We start from the raw sequence: 19329 nt of genomic DNA, 5'->3' as shown, positions 1-19329 counted from the left end.
CACTCACATAGATACGAATGGTGAATGGTGGGTGGGTCAATGCGGCGTATGCGCAATGTGACATTGACAGCTGCCCAAATGGCAAACACAAAAGTGGCACAGCATCAATATCATTAACATTCCAATGGCCCCAGACCATCAAGCATCCTATAGAAAATCCCCTCGCCGCTTTTCCTCTTTCCGCCTGCCTTTTCAGCCGATTGAGACATAACAATATCCTTTGATGATATCCTGTAATCGTCTCAGTGAATTGACATGAGTTTGACATTGATAACGATGCTGGATGGCTGGCAGTGTGCTTTCCCTTCTCCTTCTTCTGACTTTTCCCGATTTTCCCTGCTTTTCCCCCCGGCAGAAGTTCAAGAACAAATGAAGAGCGAATCTAATGCATCTGGGTAAATTGGTAAATTGATGCCCGACGCTAGCGAAAGCAATTCATGACACTAAATTCGCTGACACCGAGTCCTTTTGATCCTGCAGAGGACGAAAAACATAACACAAGTATATTTTATTTAACATCTTGGGAAAATTATTCATTATTCTTATAGATTTATTATTATTTGTATACCATGAAGGCATGGGATTTTTTAATTTTAGTAATTTATAGAAAATAAGTTGTTTTATTATTGCCATGAATATGTAGGGTTTTATTTGAACGTATTTAAAAAGAATTTAAAAAAAGTTAGTTTTCAGAACTCCAAATATGTTTTCTATAAATACATTTTAAGATCATAATAGATCTTAATGGTTTATCTAAAGCGTTTGGTAATACCATCATTTCGGTCTACAGAAATTTATATATTAATCAATTGAAAGATTTACTCTTTAGCTGACAGAACGTGGGCTTTATAAATTCTTATAAAATATACAACAATATTTTTCTCAGTGTCCCAATTGTTCTTGTTGTTGCTGATTGACGAGGCTTACACTTTCACTTTGCCTTTTACCCAAGCAAACAATTGCCGCACATTTCAACTTGCAACTTGACTTTTGCCCGCTGCTTGCCGCTTGCTACTTGCTACTTGCTATTTGCTGTCATTGTTCTTGACTTTTGATCCTGCTTTTTGCTGCTAGTTGTTGTTAGTAGTATAAGTTGTTGTTGTTGTAGTTGTAGTTGCTGGCAGCGACAAGGCGACAAGCGCCGTCAACGTCAGCAACAAAGCAACAAAGCCATGAACAATGGACACCGAACAGCCAACAATAAGGGAAAACCCCCCCTACAAATACACACACACATGTCTCGCCATTTTCGCTTTGTGTCGCTTTCACTCGCTTGACTTTCCCATTTCCCCAAAAAAAATAAAAGAAAAACCCTCTGCAGTTTCCATGTGCGGTGCATTAAAATTAAAACCACACAATGTGGGGGACTCGGAATCGGGGATTGAAATACATTAAACGATTTCGGGGACTTAACAAATTGAATGGAGATTACTTTGATTGCGGCCAAGACGATTGGAGTTTATCTCGAGAAGGGGGAGAACAGCTTTTGGGTCAACTATTGTGGACTTACCCCTGTTAAGTTAAAGGAAATTATATGGATTTGTTAAGGCCTTCTAAATAAATATGCTAGGTAGCAGTGGCGGATCCAGTTTCAAAACAAACTTGTTGTATCATTGTTTTTGTATACCCTATTTCCTTTTATTATTCACCCATACCCTTCATTAAAAAGTTAAACAATTTCAGATTTATTATTATGGGATTATGAATACTTTTGTAAACTGCCTTGTAAATCCTCCGTAAACTCTTTTTTTTAAGATGATTTTATCGATTAATGAATATTCCATAGCCTTTTGATTGTCCTGGTGAAGAGCTATGAACTGATTGCACTTCTGAGAGCCGTGGCCAAGGGTCCTTAATATCCTATCCTATCTATCTCTCCACAGTCAAGTGTCCATCCGCCCTTAGCCACCCCCGTTAGCCTCACTTTTTGTGGCCCCCTCTTGCGCCTCTGACGCACTTGAGACATTTGAAAAGTTTCACCTTTCGGGGAAGTTCGCTTCGCTTTTAAATTGTGCGCTTAACAAGTTCGCTTCCTGTCTTTATCCTTTTCTTTATCCTGCAGTCCCCCGAACTCGAACTCCTTTCCGGCATTCTATTGTTACCGTTCCTTAAGCAAAGCCTTCTTTTCTGCCTTTCTGCCGTATAATAAACGACGAAAAGTTTCAAATAGCGGAACATGTTTAAAATGCCTGACGTGCAGTGCACACTTTTCCAGCACGTTGTTTTTTTTTTTTTTGCCATTTTCCATTCTGCAATTTTCAACAACGCCTTCTTCATTTGCCGCAGCCCCTTTCATTCATTCTTCTGGCCACACGTGCAAATCGGCAAATGCAAACAGCACCGAAAACAGAAAGCGACAGGCAACAAGCATTCATAGCCCCCAGTCACTCCCACTTTTCACCCCCTTTCCCCACTTTCACTCCCTTCTCCCCATTTCCCTGGCTGGCTAAGGAACAGCTTGCATGTCGATGCACACGAGTAAGTAAAACCTGAGAACGGTTGCCAAAAATAAAACAAAAAACAAACGGAAAATGAGAATGGGAATGAAAAGCGAGAAAGCCAAGTTCCGACGTCATATTTAAAACTTCTACATACCCTCGACCTTAGGATGTAGATTTGTTATCCCTAAATAAAAGAAAAAATAAATTTACACACATTGGCCGCCTCTTAACTAAGCACGTTGAGAATCGCCGAGAAGGGTGCTTGTTCAAGTAAGAAAGTTTACTGCTTGTTGGCTTTAATTAAAAATTTGTTTAAAATGTTTAATATCACTTTTAAATTTTGAATGCTTTTCAAGTTCCGAATTGTTTTTCAATATTTTTTCAAAGACTTACAGATTTTTTAATTTTCAGTAAGAACTTTCCATGACAACAACTTGCATTTTTAAGCATTTAGAAAGACAACCAATAAAAATGAACTAAACTAAACCAATTTCCTCGGTTCCTCGGCCAGGGTATAAAAGTACAGAAGTAAATCACGAAAACATACCAGCAACTCACACAAATTGTGCACGCAACTGTCCAAGGTCGCAAAGGGCAGGCCAGTTGGTTAGTCCATCCAAACTATCCAACTATCCGACTATCCGTCCGTGAATCTTTCAGCTTTCAGCCAGGAATTTGCATAATTTGACTCTGCGGCTACCGTGATTCCCGATCCCCCGCCTGGCGATTGATGGCCCCGGATTCGGATTCGCCTGAAAAAACAAGTTCGGGTGCAAATCCGGGCGGCCAGGTGCATTTCCAAGGCAAATTGTTGGAATGCAATACGATTCTAGGAGGGGATAGTATTTACACAAAAAAAATTTAAAGGCACAACACTAAAAAAAGGGATAATTTATAAATAAATATATTGGAGGAGTTAATACTTTAAAATGTTAAAAAAGGTATCCAAAAGTATGCAACAATATATGTTAAACTTAAAAGTGCGATGCATTCATCAAGAAAGACGACTATTATTTATTCACTGCATACTTTTAGACACTTAAACCCAAGTGATTTCTAAAGAAAAAGTTTATTTATTAAATATTAAATTAAATTAAAAATAAGAATATTAATATTATTAAGGTATTTATTTATTTTCTTCATGTGCACATTCATTCATTCATTTTCACGTTCAAAAACTTTGTCACTCGAATGCCGTTTGTGACGTCAGCATCCAGTTGCATCCAGTTTCGCACTCGCATCCACATTCACAATCACAATCGCATTCACCTTGCACAGCCAGCGGCGCCTCTCGTTTGACGGCGTTGATTGAATCATGTTGACACGCTCCACCTCGATCTACCACTCCCCGATCCCCCTCTGGTACGCCCATGTACCATGTACCATGTTCCAGTGGGAGGCGGTTGGCTCCATCAATGCCATTTCCCAGAGGGAAATCGATTTGGCCATGGGCCGCACACAAAGTCGCGGCCGAACAAAGGAGATTTCAGGCTAAGTTTTTAAGCCAGCAGGCCTTAAAGACCGCAGATATCTGGTTAAGTTTCTAATGTAGCGCGTACAAAGTGGAAAGGATACAATATATGGTGACCAAAGTCGCGAGTAAACATTGTAAACACTGTAAACCCAAGGCTCTTTTCGGTTCTTCTCTGTGGGTTTCACTCAAGTGTCGAAAACAATCTATATTTATAGATCTAGAAATCTTTACTGCTCTTCTAATAACTTATTTTGCTTGCATACAAACGACACATTCAATTTTCCTATTTAAACAAGCGCCCTTCTCGGCGATTCTCAACGGGCTCAGTTAAGTGACGGCAAATGTGTTTGCCACATATTTTCTCTTTTTTTCTATTTAATGCAGATGATGCATCTTATTGGATTTACTCATTACAGCCCGGGACCTTCCTCGGCGCTTCTCAATCGGTTTACTTATGGCAATTGGCAAAAAAAAAAGAATCCACAGATGCGGCAACCCAATGGTTGATTAACTTGCAGATGTGCGCAGCTGGGAAAGTGCCGCATGCATAAGCGGGTGCTCAAAGGGGGTGCTCTGAATGGGCGACTGGGTGCAAGTGCACTCCCTCAGTTCAAGGCTCTTTCGGCCTGAGTGTGTGTGTGCGTGCGTGTGCATGCCTTAAATTTCCCTTTGCCATCACATTAATTCATAAATTTCAGCATGCCGTTGTTGACGCTTCTAAAAATAGTCCAAAAAAAGAAAAGAGGGTGGGGGTTGCAGTTCGCAGTTTGCAGTTTGCAGTTCTTGGGAGGTCTAAGGACTAAGGACTAAGGACTGAGGCTGACGTTGCCTTGACCGGACAAAGAACACACACAGCACCACTCGCTTTGCACATGTCAGATACCAAGATATACACATACGTAGATCCCAGGACGAAATTCCACTTTGATTTTCGACTTTGCATTGAACTTCACCCATCGCCGTTGCCGTTGCCGTTTCCATTTCCGTTTCCGTTTTAGTTTCAGCTTTTCGGCTTATGCAATCCACCTGCAGAACGATGCGGAAGTGGGTGAGACTCGATTCTCGACTCGACTCGACTCGACTTGTGGATACATATGTACCTACCTACATACCCCTTGTAAATAGGTCGCTGCAGCAGAACAGAAACAGAGCTTGCCGACATCATCGACATCGGCGGCATCTAGAAAGGAGGCTAGGCGACAATGACGTCACAGCCGCATCAGGCCGTGCCGCTGACCTATATATATATATATATATATGATTGCTTGCCAGAGCAACAGAGACAGCGAGTGCAAGAGAGAGAGAGAGAGAAGCGTAAACGTATGCATAAATTTCTGACTGACATTTACATATAGTAGATAAAGATAAACAACAAAAGTTGTTTCCATGTACTATATATATTATATATATGGATGCAGTGGAAGTATAAACGGTCCAAAGTCGGCGAAGAGTAGAGCCTACTACATAGTACACCTGGGCCGAAACTGTTTGTTGACATTTAGTTTGAACCGGCCTTTTACGCCCTGCACTTTTGTCTCTACTCGTTTACTTTGTCTTTTGCGGCTTGCAACAGCTGCTGACGTCACAACGAACAATAGGTCAATTTGTGGTTAAAAAGAAGAGCTATTTTCGAAATTATAGACTACGTTGATCAAGTGGCAATGCCCAAGGTATTAAATATTCATTGGGCCCTTTTAAAAAGCAGCGTTAATCAATTTTCAGTTATGACAAGTGACAACTCTGGCCCAGTTTTTCGCAAAAAATAATTCGTTTTTTGCCCGTTACAATGGAAATATTGATCCTAATATAGATTGTCATACCTTCTTGAATTCGTTATTAAATTTAAAAACGATTGGCATTTAAACCTAGACATTTTATTTTTTTGCCATTTTTTGCAAAAAATCATGATGTAACCCCTTATAAAAAAATGAAAATTGGCGAAAATTTTATTTTTTCAGGATCAATCGGAAAGTGTCATGGATCTATTTATTATTTTGTTATCTGTTCAAAACAGTATGCATTTTTGGTGTAGGACCATTTTTGGCCAAGTTACAGTAAAAAAACAAACAAAGAAATTCAAATTTTTACCAAAAACGCAGATCCTAATTTTTCACAAAAAAATAATTCGTTTTTTGACCGTAACAATGGAAATATAGATTCAAATATGGATTGTCATACCTTTTTGAACTAGTTATTAAATTTCCTATCGATTGGCATTTAAACCTGAACATTTTATTTTTTTGCCATTTTTTGTAAAAAATCATGATGTACCCCCTTATAAAAAAAATGAAAATTAGCGAAAATTTTATTTTTTCAAGATCACCCGGAAAATGTCATGGATTTATTTATTATTTTGTTATCTGTTCAAAACAGTATGCATTTTTGGTGTAGGACCATTTTTGGCCAAGTTACAGCAAAAACCAAACAGAAAAAAGTCAATTTTTTACTAAAAACGCAAATCCCAATTTTTCACAAAAAAATTATGGAAATCAATGGAAATCTTGATCCAAATATGAATTGTCATACCTTTCTGAACTCGTTATTAAATTTCCTATCGACTGGCATTTAAACCTGGACATTTTATTTTTTTGCCATTTTTTGTAAAAAATTATGTTGAACCAATCCCCTTATAAAAAATGAGAAAATTGGTGAAAAATTGGTGAAAAAACTAAATTTTCCCGAAAGAGATGGGAATCGTTAGTTTAGGTTGTTAGCTGCTTTAAAAGGACTGTCGTTAATCTGTGGGCCTTAAATAAACCAAATTATGATAGAAAAACCGCAAAAAAATTCCTATTTTTTCCCTCTTAACCGATATTATTTCGGAAACCAAAAATTTAAAATATTTGTTTAGCTTAAGTCCTTTCTCTGCGCTTCCTACACTTATACTTCCATCAGATGCTAAAATATATTAATTTGGTTCTTAAACCAATAAATTGCTCTATTGTATCACAATGAGTGACTTACAATGCTGTTACTATTCTGCTGACCAAATGTGCGATCATAAATATAAGAAGAAGCGGCCATCGGCGGCAAGATGGAGTTGCAACCGGAAAAGATTTATGCCGACAAACAATTTGTTCGAGCTGGCACTCGCCATTATTGCAGTCGAGTGGCGGGGATAACTGATGTGGCTGAAAATGGATTTTTGGGGGTGGGCCAGTGCACTTACACGCTTAATTAAATGCCACGGCACGGCGCCAGAAAGCAGGCAACCTGCCATGCAACGCCAAAAAGTTGCCAGCAGCAATTGCAGCAGCAACAGCAACAGCAGCAACAATTGCACATTGTCAGCAACATCAGCGATAAGGGCGGAAAATGTTGGGCAAACTGCCAGCAAATGGGTGGTTCGATGATGATGATGATGGTGTTGCTGTGGTTGAGCCCGACTCGTTGGCTCGTTTTTATATGCGATTGTAATACAATTTCAATTACAAGTGTAAACATATATTGCCGGCATGGGCGTATCCTCATATATATATATATATATAAATGTGCAGATGGAGTGCAATGAATTTAATTTGAACGAGAGGCCTAAGCCAAAGGAAAAAGGGCTCGAGTACCTTCACCGACCTCCACCCACCGCCTTTCACTTTTGCTTTTGTACTGTGTGGCACACACACACAAAAAGTTGGCATCGCAATTGCGAATTGCAATTTGAAATCGAGAAAGTGAGGCTGACTGAAATCCCCGACTGCCGGCGGCCATATGCAATATGCATGGCCATTGAATATTCAATGGCAGAGCATCTGGAAATTGATTCGAGCCAAAAAGTAATTAAAGACCAGGCCACTGGAGAGCTTAAAGATCGAAGGCATTGAATAATGGAGACGCGACTTTCGCTTTCGTTTCGTTTTTAACTGAAAGTCGAAAGTAATTGCTGTTTGGCTTTGGGTATTTGAGTATTTAGGTATTCGGGTTAAAAGTTAGCAACAGTCTTTGATTGGATTAATTAGGTTTTAACTCAAATTTAATTAGATTTACTATTTTCAATAAACTCAATTGAACTTTTCTCTTCTCGCCCATTTGTTCTGATATTGAGAGCACTGAACTCAAAATGAGAACGAATGTTCTTGAATCGAGAGCATTCAACTCAAAATGAGAGCAAAGATCAAGAACAAATTGCTCTCTCTGAGTAGAAATCCGTTTAATTTATTTTCTTTAATACAACCTGATGAAAACTAATGTTCTTTAAGGTAAATCTATAAAATATTTTCAGTAAATAACCATTCTTATATACTTATTACTTCCTTATAAATGCCTTAAACCAGTCTTAATTATTTGCTTTCTTTTCATTCACTTTATTCACAGGTCTTTGCCCAAATTGAGCAGTCAAGACGAAGAAGGGGGGGCTGGTCATGGCTTTGGTGGCGGACCGCAACACTTTGAACCCATTCCTCACGATCATGATTTCTGCGAAAGAGTCGTTATAAATGTGAGTTCACAGCCCAATCGAAACTGAAATCGAATTATATCAATTAAACCATTTTTTTTTTTAATATTTCCAGGTAAGCGGATTAAGGTTTGAGACACAACTACGTACGTTAAATCAATTCCCGGACACGCTGCTTGGGGATCCAGCTCGGAGATTACGGTACTTTGACCCGCTTAGAAATGAATATTTTTTTGACCGTAGTCGACCGAGCTTCGACGCGATTTTATACTATTATCAGAGTGGTAAGCATTCCGGCAACAGTCGAATCTATTTCACATCCAACGAATATCCTTTGCAACTCTTGTGCAACCCCAGGCTAATGTTTATCGTTTTTCTCTCTATACTTTTCGTCGTCGCCAACGAACAACAAACAAACAATGAATACTTGACTTTATTCACACACTGCCCACCAAACAAAAAAAACTCCATCAAACTACCCCCAAAAACCAAAAACACTCATCACACGTTCATCCACAGGTGGCCGACTACGGAGACCGGTCAATGTCCCTTTAGACGTATTTAGTGAAGAAATAAAATTTTATGAATTAGGTGATCAAGCAATTAATAAATTCAGGTAAGCCCACGTGTTGCCCACAAGAAATTCCACCACTCCCTAACCAAAAACAAAAACCAAAAAACTAAAACAATAACCCAAACAAAAAACTAAAATAAATGTAAACAGGACAACAAATTGGTTCGGTTTGTTCTATATTGGTAGCACGGCAAATTTACTTATCGAATCAGTGTAATGAGGCATGCAACACGGCTAAAAACAGACCGACACACACGCACATAGACATAGAATAGATCCTAGACTTGGCTTAAATGCAAAATACAAACGTTGCGTTGGCTGGAAGTGCGGTTAGAAGGGAAAGTGTGTTTTTCAAAGTATTATCATTAGAAATTAATTGAAATAGTTTTGGTTTAAGGATCATTCAGAACAGGCTTTAAACCTAATTTAAGTTAAATAATTACATGTAGCTTGTTGGCAACTTTCCCTTGAAACTGTAACAACTCCACCCGATGATATTTAAAAAACAATAAAAAACAGATATAGATGGACTGGACCGGATCGAATGCGAATGCGAATGAGCAAGTGAATGTTAATCACTTGACCACCAGCTTAAAATTTTGTTGATACGGCACGGGGGGCAGTGTGGCCGGATTCGTGGAGCGGAGATGATGGAAGCCGAAGGAGAGTCAACCTAGGAGCGATCAAGGATCCAGCAGGATGCAGCCCACTTCAACTTTTATTCCAACTCTTTGCTAATTGCCAATGCCTTAAGAAAAACCAAAGCCAAGAAGACAATCAACGCTTCTTTTATCTCAATATTTTAAGTTTAGCTTAGCTTTCGATTTAAGCCTTTTGCCTGCTTCCGATTAGAGTTGCGAACCAATCAACTAAATTTGTGCCTAAAAAATACCAGAAATACTTAAGGAATGCCACACTCACAGACCCACACACACACACACACTCACACACTCCATACACCGAAATATGAGATAGTATTGCACATTTGATGCTAACATGACACCGTCCATCATTCTCTATTTGCAGAGAGGATGAAGGCTTTATTAAAGAGGAAGAAAGACCATTACCGGATAATGAGAAACAGAGAAAAGTCTGGCTGCTCTTCGAGTATCCAGAAAGTTCGCAAGCCGCCAGAGTTGTAGCCATAATTAGTGTATTTGTTATATTGCTATCAATTGTTATATTTTGTCTAGAAACATTACCCGAATTTAAGCATTACAAGGTGCGTACGAATCAAACAGCCGAAGGACCTCCAAGGGATACATATCCATCTCTTTCCCTCTCTTTTTGCTTTCTCTCTCTCTCTCTTTTTCCGATTCATTTCGCAGGTGTTCAATACAACAACAAATGGCACAAAAATCGAGGAAGACGAGGTGCCTGACATCACAGATCCTTTCTTCCTTATAGAAACGTTATGTATTATTTGGTTTACATTTGAACTAACTGTCAGGTAGGCCGCTCTCTTCCATAACAAACTATTTATGCGTACACATAGTTGTAAGCTAAGCGAACGAAAGAGAAATATTAGTTTGAACTTGAACTCGAATACAATAATATCTCTCTGTCCATCTAAAACTCTGTTTTCAATTGAGTACCACAGACATTGATTGATTTTCCCTTCTGTTCTTTTCCGTTTTGTATACTCGATTCATTTGAATACTTATTATATTACATATTATATATTTCTCTGTCTGTTGCTTTGCTTTTGTTCGACACCCATGGTTTAATTCAACTGTTTCAATCTCAAATCTTTTCTCTCTCTCTTACATCTCTCCTCTCTGTCTCTCCTTATCTCTCTCTCTCTCTCTCGCTCTCGGTTACTCTATCGCGCTGTCTGTGTGAATCTTTAAACCAAACCAATCGCTGGTCGTTGTATCGATTTTGTGTGTGTTCAGGTTCCTCGCATGTCCGAACAAATTAAATTTCTGCAGGGATGTCATGAATGTTATCGACATAATCGCCATCATTCCGTACTTTATAACACTAGCGACTGTCGTTGCCGAAGAGGAGGATACGTTAAATCTTCCAAAAGCGCCAGTCAGTCCACAGGTATGAGATTTCTGTTTGCCCAATGCCAACTACACAAAAATATCGATATTAATCACACACACACGCCACCACCACCGACCAAAAACACTCACACTCGAGCATATACAGTTGAACCGATTAAAGTAATAAGTGTTGCCATCATCATTTATGAGTTGCCTGACATGATAAAAAGAAGGGGTTGCCTGCCCGCCCCAAACCAAAAAAAAAACACCACACAACTTTCAGTCCAAACTTTTCATTTGTTTCAACTTCAACCTTAATCCCAAACGAATAACCCACCAATAAAACCAATCAACCCATCCCACATCCCCGTTTATCGATAACACATAACCAGGTTATGTTCATTGTTGTATATTGCCGATACTACTTACTAACACAAGCCAAGACATCCGCTTACTCACCTATATACATACATACCATCGAGCTATGTAAATGAACATCCATCATCATATATATATATAAACGATACACACCAACATACGTATATATATATGCATACCACCTACTATATATATATATATATTTCGATAAAATTTTTAGGACAAGTCATCGAATCAGGCTATGTCCTTGGCAATATTACGAGTGATACGATTAGTTCGAGTATTTCGAATATTTAAGTTATCTAGGCATTCGAAGGGTTTACAAATATTAGGACGAACTCTGAAAGCCTCAATGCGGGAATTAGGTTTACTTATATTTTTCTTATTTATAGGTAAGTTCCATACAGTCAAAAAAAAAAAAAAATCTCAAAAAATCAAAATCAAAACAAAACATACCACATTTACTTATCGATTTACGAGTTTTATTCAAACAACAAAAACAAAAGAGAAATACTGCAAAACGACTGCGACCATCCAGACAGACTCACCCCCGCTACCCTGTTTTCCCCGTCCAAAAAGCTCTACTTTTCTAACTACTTATCTCCGTCTCAATGCCCCGAAACACGTACTTACTATAACTATTTGAATACGAAAAATACGAAGAAAAAAGAAAAAAATACCACGGAATACGACCATCGATCGCGAATTAAAACAACCACAAAAGATACATATATATTTATCTATCTATGCTTACGTCTGCCTCAAGCCAGCACATTTATGTTACCGCTCATCACGAACCTCTAATCCTCTAAACAAAGAAAAGAAACCGAACCTGCCAAATGTTTCATTGCGCCACAGACAAACAACAGCCAACCCAAGCCACAAATAAACAAAAACCAAAACAACAAAAAACAGAAAAGTGTTATGCTTTTTAAGAACTTATCATTTTCAATTTGATTTGCCTCACGAAACTCGGCGAAAGCCAAAAGCCAAAATCCAAAATCCCCAGACTTAAGACTAAGCTATACCGAATACGAGAGCTCCCAGTACTTGGATATAGATCAAGTGCCCATTATCTAGATATAGTGTATCTGCAGAGATCCCCTGTCCCCAAAACTCCAAACTTAAAACTTAAAACTCAACGAAATACCCAAAAAGAAACCCGAAACGATAAGAAACCGCTCCAATAGAGATTATACCTAAAACATCAAGCTATAAACTAAAGTAAACTAAAGTAACGTTAACTAGTCATACTATATATATACAGCCATACATAGTCACACATCCAGCTAACTAATACTAATACACCCACACCAACACCCATACACACCTAATAAATATACTAGAGGGAGGCCCTTAGAGCGTGTATATCCGTATTATCTAGGTGTACTCGTATAACTCGTATAACTCACCCATTACGTATCTCTAACTTATTTAGTGTCGTCTAATCCTAGCGCTAAGTAGGTACGAACTATCGCCCAATTGAGCAGCGATAGGCTAGATACGATCCCCAGATCCCAGATCTTATAACCCGATAATTATCGATATACCGATATATGCCCGTGAGAAGCGCTTGAAAGCCCCATAAGTATCGTTCGATTTGGATATGTTCGTTGAGTTCTCTTCATTTGCGTTTTGTATTACGAATATCAATTTGAATTTCAGTTTGAATTTGGTTTTGGCTAGCTTTTTGGATTAACAGCAGCAAAGTCTATCTCAATGTACTCGAATTTTAGTCTATTACTCCTGATATACTCTGACAAAGTGCGAACGGCAGACGAGGGAGGCGAAAATGATCGAGTGTCTACAGCTACGAGTCTTTTCGGAATTCTCCATAGTGCCGCGTTCAAGTCGTTGGCAATTTTAAGCACCTCAAGCAATTTGCACGTAGATCTAGCAATCGATCTTTAATCGAAATAATCTATCTATTTTTATAGCCCAAACCTTAGTGATCCAAATGGAAAATGTGCCAAACTGCTTTGAAAATGCCTTAAAATTGGCAAACTTCTTGGCCTTCAAATTGTCCAACCAAACAGACAAACAATAAATAGCAACTAGAAATGGTGATCGATATATGTTACAACCCTATACATACAGAAAGATCAAGCGAAATGAAACCATCAAATCTGTATCAAATAAATTATATATATTTTGTATTGTTGTTCATGTTCTACCACATTCAAGTTGTTCGTAAACCGTAATCTGTAAACCGTAATCCGTAATCTGTAATCTGTAATCTGTTATCCGTAAAACGTTTTCAGTAATCCGTAAACCGTACTCATCATCAACGTTGTCGTTTCGATGTCCATATGTCCACAGATTGTGCCGTGGTTTGAATTTTGCTTTTAGTTCTATAGTTTTTAGCTTCTAGCTCCTAATTTCTAGTTGGTAATTTCTAGCTCATAGTTTGTTGTTGTATCCGTTGAACGATTAACGTATTAACCATACCTAAGTATATATATCATATGTATAATCTATAGTGTACCATATTCTAAACCGACATACATGAACACATCTATATCAATATATCGCTACCGAAATACTCTCAACATATCTTAATATATGTACCTATATATTCTATTCTGTATATATCAGTTACGTTGAGTTCTGTGTCTGTTGTGTTTCACTCCATGCCATTGCATTCCATTCCGATTCGATCTCTTTCGTTTCGTTACGATATGTTAGATATTATGTTTTCCTTGGCTTTCAAAATTGCAGAGAACTGAGAGCAGCTGATGATATCTATGTTATAACTGATATATACATGTATAGTATATTTATATTTCCAATAGACATTCGATGGTTGCTTTCGTTCCGTTTCCGTTACCGTTACCGTATCATTTGTCTTGCCGTAGTGTAGCCCTGTCATACTTAAACTGTACGCATATACATCGATATATTGATATATATGTATGGAAATCTATTGATATGACTACTTACCTACTACTACTTATGAACCGATAACGTATGTATATTGTATTGTACAGAGTACCTAGCTAGTTTCATGTTTAACTCTAATCAAAAAAAAAAAAAAAAAAAAAACAACAAAAAAAATAATAATACTCTCTATAAATCAATAATCTTCTGTATAGCTAGTTTCCACCGATCAAGTAGTCGTATTAACCTTACTAACACATACAATCACACACACATACACTATATTTCTATATATCTCTCTCTCTCTTTCCTTCTCTCACACACACACCCACATTTGTGGAAGCGCAGAGATGTAGGCAATATTGATCCTTGATCTCTGCTCTTTTGCACTTCGGTTCCCCGGAAGCCGGGGAACATTCCAAAATTTTTGTTATCGCCTTTGTAATATTTTGCTAACTTTTGTGTGACACCCACACAAACACACCCACACCCACACAGAGACACTAACTACTAATACATACATACCATGTCCAACGATGAATATTCCTCAAAACCAATAACATTTTTGACTACATATATATATTTTTTCCTTATCGTGCACCAAAATTTTAATTCCCAGAGAACGGAAATTAATGATAACAACTTACTAATTCCATAATAATCATAGTCCTATGTATATCTTGTAGTTGTTTTAACGAATTAATAAGAAGGGGACCCAAACCACCTTGAAAATCTGACGGGAACCAGATATATGTACCTATGTATCTGCCCCTGCGACCCCATATGATCCAAGACCCAAAGATCCAAAAAAAAAAAAAGAAAAAAAAACCGAGACCAACCCCCAACCGATTCCCAAGCAGAAAATAACAATTAATTTGCACTTTTATTAACGATTGATCTCTATATTTGGATCGTAATTCAGGCGTGGTCCTGTTCTCGTCGGCGGTTTATTTCGCGGAGGCTGGCAGCGACAGCTCCTTTTTCAAGTCGATACCGGACGGCTTCTGGTGGGCTGTGGTGACCATGACGACGGTGGGATATGGTGATATGAGGTACAGCCCACGATTCAGTGGTCCCGGCACTAGCTACTAGCTACTCTCGAATCCCGCCTTCAATATCTACACTTATCTCTCTGTCTCTGTCTCTTCCTCTCTCTGTCTTTGTCTGAGTGTTTTTGTAACTGAGTGTTGTACAGTCTCTCCCATATCTCAACTATATGTCTTTCTAAAGCTTTATGTGTGTCATTGATGTTTTGCTTTTGTCACTCCTAATGCTAATGTATAATAAATCGAAAAATGGTCGTTCCATTCCCATGCGTTCCGCCTCCCACGCCGCCTGTGTGCCCGTTCGTCGATAGAAACGAAAGAAACGGTCTCTCTGTAAATTGAACAATGTGAATATGTGCCATATATGTGATGTTGTGGTTCCCCATGTGATGGTGATCGCTCGCTTTAACGGACCCAATTCCCTATATTTCCCTATGTTATTTGTCTCATTTTCATTTCCGTTCATTCGTATTCCTTTTGGTGTTTCCTTTACGGCATGATTGGTTCTACGTTTTGCGTCCCCCATTCTTTTTTGTGTTTTTCATCTCCTTTACGTTATGTTCGTCCCTAGTATGTGCCTACAACCCCCCACTCCGCATCCCACTAGCCCCTAAATAAGGAATGGAGTCTATTTTCTGATTTTCAAGACATTCTATGGTCCACTGTCGCCGTTTGTTCCACCCGCAAAAATATATATCACCATATTTTTGGGCCCCAATAGCAGTACGAACAGCGGGAGGCTCACCAGAAACCGATTTCCCCCAATTGATTCTAAACATTTGTTTTAGGATAAAAGAAATAACGAACCCCATAGGTTAGCCATGATTTTCTGCTTGGGAATGCCGCCGGATTGTGGTGAATATATCGAAACTCTTTTAAGTTGAACCGAAAAACACCGAAAACACTGAAACTGAAACTATAAACAGAAACCGAAACAGAAGGGTTGCCAAATGTATTTTGGAAAACACGAATGCCCCACCATCACATATACGTACACCACCTTGACGAGCTTCCGACGCATCCAGACATATAAGACTTACTTTCAACAAAACACTCTTTGGTTAAATGTTAATTTTGAAAAAAAAAAAAAAAATTAATAATAATAATAAAAATAAAACTTAAAAAAAAAAATTCAACAAAAAAAACATAAAAGAATATATTACCAATGCAAAGCAATGTTTCTCCCATCAATTCTTTTAGGCGTCGTACTCTTCTCATCGGCGGTTTATTTTGCGGAAGCTGGAAGCGAAAATTCCTTCTTCAAGTCCATACCCGATGCATTTTGGTGGGCGGTCGTTACCATGACCACCGTTGGATATGGTGACATGACGTATGCAAATCTATACAATTCTAACTTTTATGATTACGTTTACGATAACTCCAGTTTTGATTTTACGTTTTCGTTTCCGTTTACGTTTCTATTTCCGTTATCGTTATCCGTTATCCGTTACCCGTTATCGTTTCGTTTTCGTTTCGTTCCCGCCTTGGGAGCGCCTCCTTTCCGGGCGTTCCATTCCTTCTCCGTTCCACCACTGTGTGTTTTGTTTATAAATTTATAATCTTCTTTTCGTTATGTGTGATTACTAAGAGCCCGCCCCCCTTTAACCTTAAACCCCCTTTAACAAAACGCTAACCCAACTAAAGCTATCTACCGAAATGTATCCAAAACTAACTGTACTTCTTGTTAACCCCTTTAAGTTTCGTATCTCCCGATTATAATAATATGCAAAACCAAACTTAAACGTTGTTGTCTCTTACTTTGACTCGCTGAGCTGTTTGTTTGTTTTCCGTACTTGTCTAAAATGACTTCTATTTGTCTTTGTCTTTGTATTCGTATACTTATATTTATATTTGCCTTAAATCTTGTGTTCCATTCCATTCCGTTTCGTTGTGGTATCGTTTAACTGTCTTCGGTTGGCATCACTCTTTCTTTCTTTCTTTCTCGCTCGCACTAGCTCACCCACCATCTCGCTCTCTCGTGTGTTCCGTTTCCATTTCATAGCGTTTTCACATTGAGTCTTTTAGCTGTTTTTACATTTATACTTTGCGCCAAAGTTGAAGTATTTTGCTTATCATTTTCTTATCGCAAATTACCTATGTAACGTTGTGTCGTTGTTTAGTTCACAAAAGATACCGAAAAAAAATACGAAAATAATCTTGAAAAATACCAGAACAAGTCATCAGTTCAACTCGATTTAATACTCATACCGGGCACTGTAGCTTAACGGTACAGTGCCGCCCATAATCGCCATCATCAAACACACACACACACAAACACTAACACACACTGGGTGAGGGAACCACGCCCACCGAGCGATAACGATAACTTCATTTGCTGGCCAAACAGTTTATCGAGTTTAGCTCCCCCTCCCACCCGAAAAACACCCAAAAACACCCACAACGAACACAATAAAGCTGGAGGAGAAGAAAAAAAAAAAAAAAAAACTAAAGGATGGAGGAGACGAGGACGAGCATGCTGCATGTGCCCGATAAACACACTTACCCACTTACACGACACTCACACACCTAAGCGCCCTCATTCACACACACACACACAAGCCCACACACGCACACTGAGACACAAAAGTTTAGCTACAGCCGCCTAATGAGCAACAAAGCCCAAGCCCAAAGCCCAGCCGCCTGCCAAATCCAATTGCCTATGATACCCAGAACCCCAGATCCACTCTCCACTTTCCACTCCTTTTTCCCCATTTTCCAACTTTAACCGGAGGAGGAAAAAGTTTTCGCCACACACTCATGCACCAGGACCCCCCACCTCTCACACACACACTGAAACACCTGAGCCAGTTGCTCGCACTTATGCAATAATTATGTCTGTATATAAGCACACGAACAAGCCGCCTCAGAAACTCAGAAACTGCCGAACAAAAAATAAAAAAAAATACTATACTATACAAAACCCAGATATACTACTACTACGCTTACCCACCCGTTGTTCTAAGTGTTGTGCCTTCTTCTTTCGACTTTCGTACTCTTTGCGCCACTTTGATTTGATTTGAACGTTCTCTGCTAGACTAATGCCTACTCAAGCCCTCCTCTCTATAAATATTATACTTATATAAGCGTACACCTATCGATATCTATATCTATACCTGTATCTGTATCTATATAATGCGTATTGCCCTATAATTTTGCCAATGCATACAGTATATATGATAAAAATCAAAAAAAAAAAAAAAAAAAAACCAAAAAGAAATTCTAAGAACAAAACAAGAGTTTTACTTTACATTTCTTATATATTTGTATTTTCATTTTATTTATATCGTTCGTTCGTTAACATCGCTCGCTTCCATCCAAACAAACAAAAATACCAAAAATCAATTAAAAAAAAAAAAAAACAACCAACCAACTCCAAAATTCTCAATTCAAATAAAATATACATCAATTGTTAATCAAAACCAAAAACAAATATCCCCAACAACCAACAACAACAAAAAAATTGCACCTATATCTTACCATAAAAAATATATATATATATAATAATATTACAAAATATAAAAAAAAAAATGCAACCCTAAAACTCGCGGAAAAATTGTATGTGCAAATGATTGCCAATCGAAAATTGAAAATTGCATTGTATCGTTTATCGTTTGACACACGATCACGACTATCGATTGAAATCGAATCCGAAATTGAATGAAATTGAATTGAACCAATTGATAATGTGAAACTGAAACTGATTGATTGACTGATTGATTTATTGAATTATGAATGATTGATTGAATGGTACAGACCCGTCGGCGTTTGGGGCAAGATTGTGGGATCACTGTGTGCCATTGCTGGCGTGCTGACCATCGCACTGCCGGTGCCGGTCATCGTCAGCAATTTCAACTACTTCTATCACCGCGAAACGGATCAGGAGGAGATGCAGAGCCAGAACTTTAATCACGTTACTAGTTGTCCATATTTGCCAGGTACATTAGGTAAGTTCAACACTGTGTGTGCACACCCGAACTCTGAACCCTGAACCCCAAAACCGAAACCCTCTATCGCTCTGTGCCTCCTGTGATGATATCTACATATATCTGTTGTGGCCTTGGCTCGAACCGCCCTCTCCCTCCCCCTCGATTCGCACTTATCCTCCCCGAACTCCCAGAAAAAAGCCACCCAGAATACCAACACCCCACCACTACCGAC

At 38.5% G+C, this 19329-nt stretch overlaps 1 protein-coding gene across 10 annotated transcripts in view; it reads left to right on the top strand.

The window, feature by feature from the left end:
• Nucleotides 1-19329, top strand: part of LOC108066900 (potassium voltage-gated channel protein Shaker) — a 155266-nt gene that overhangs the window by 113683 nt on the left and 22254 nt on the right. For 7 of the 10 annotated variants that reach the window (XM_070219094.1, XM_070219096.1, XM_070219095.1 and 4 more), the window contains 9 exons: nucleotides 8224-8347; nucleotides 8421-8589; nucleotides 8825-8921; nucleotides 9906-10101; nucleotides 10208-10329; nucleotides 10775-10928; nucleotides 11469-11640; nucleotides 16372-16501; nucleotides 18925-19115. In XM_070219094.1, coding sequence (XP_070075195.1) covers nucleotides 8224-8347; nucleotides 8421-8589; nucleotides 8825-8921; nucleotides 9906-10101; nucleotides 10208-10329; nucleotides 10775-10928; nucleotides 11469-11640; nucleotides 16372-16501; nucleotides 18925-19115 — 1355 coding nt within the window. Of the gene's footprint in view, nucleotides 1-8223; nucleotides 8348-8420; nucleotides 8590-8824; nucleotides 8922-9905; nucleotides 10102-10207; nucleotides 10330-10774; nucleotides 10929-11468; nucleotides 11641-15047; nucleotides 15178-16371; nucleotides 16502-18924; nucleotides 19116-19329 lie in introns of those variants that run through there. The other 3 variants (XM_070219101.1, XM_070219100.1, XM_070219099.1) reach the window with 3 other exon arrangements.

This window comes from Drosophila takahashii, chromosome X (genome assembly GCF_030179915.1).
Source record: "Drosophila takahashii strain IR98-3 E-12201 chromosome X, DtakHiC1v2, whole genome shotgun sequence".
Classification (NCBI taxonomy): domain Eukaryota; kingdom Metazoa; phylum Arthropoda; class Insecta; order Diptera; family Drosophilidae; genus Drosophila; species Drosophila takahashii.
Note: the sequence above shows the minus strand (reverse complement) of the source record. Positions and strands in the feature narration are given on the sequence as shown.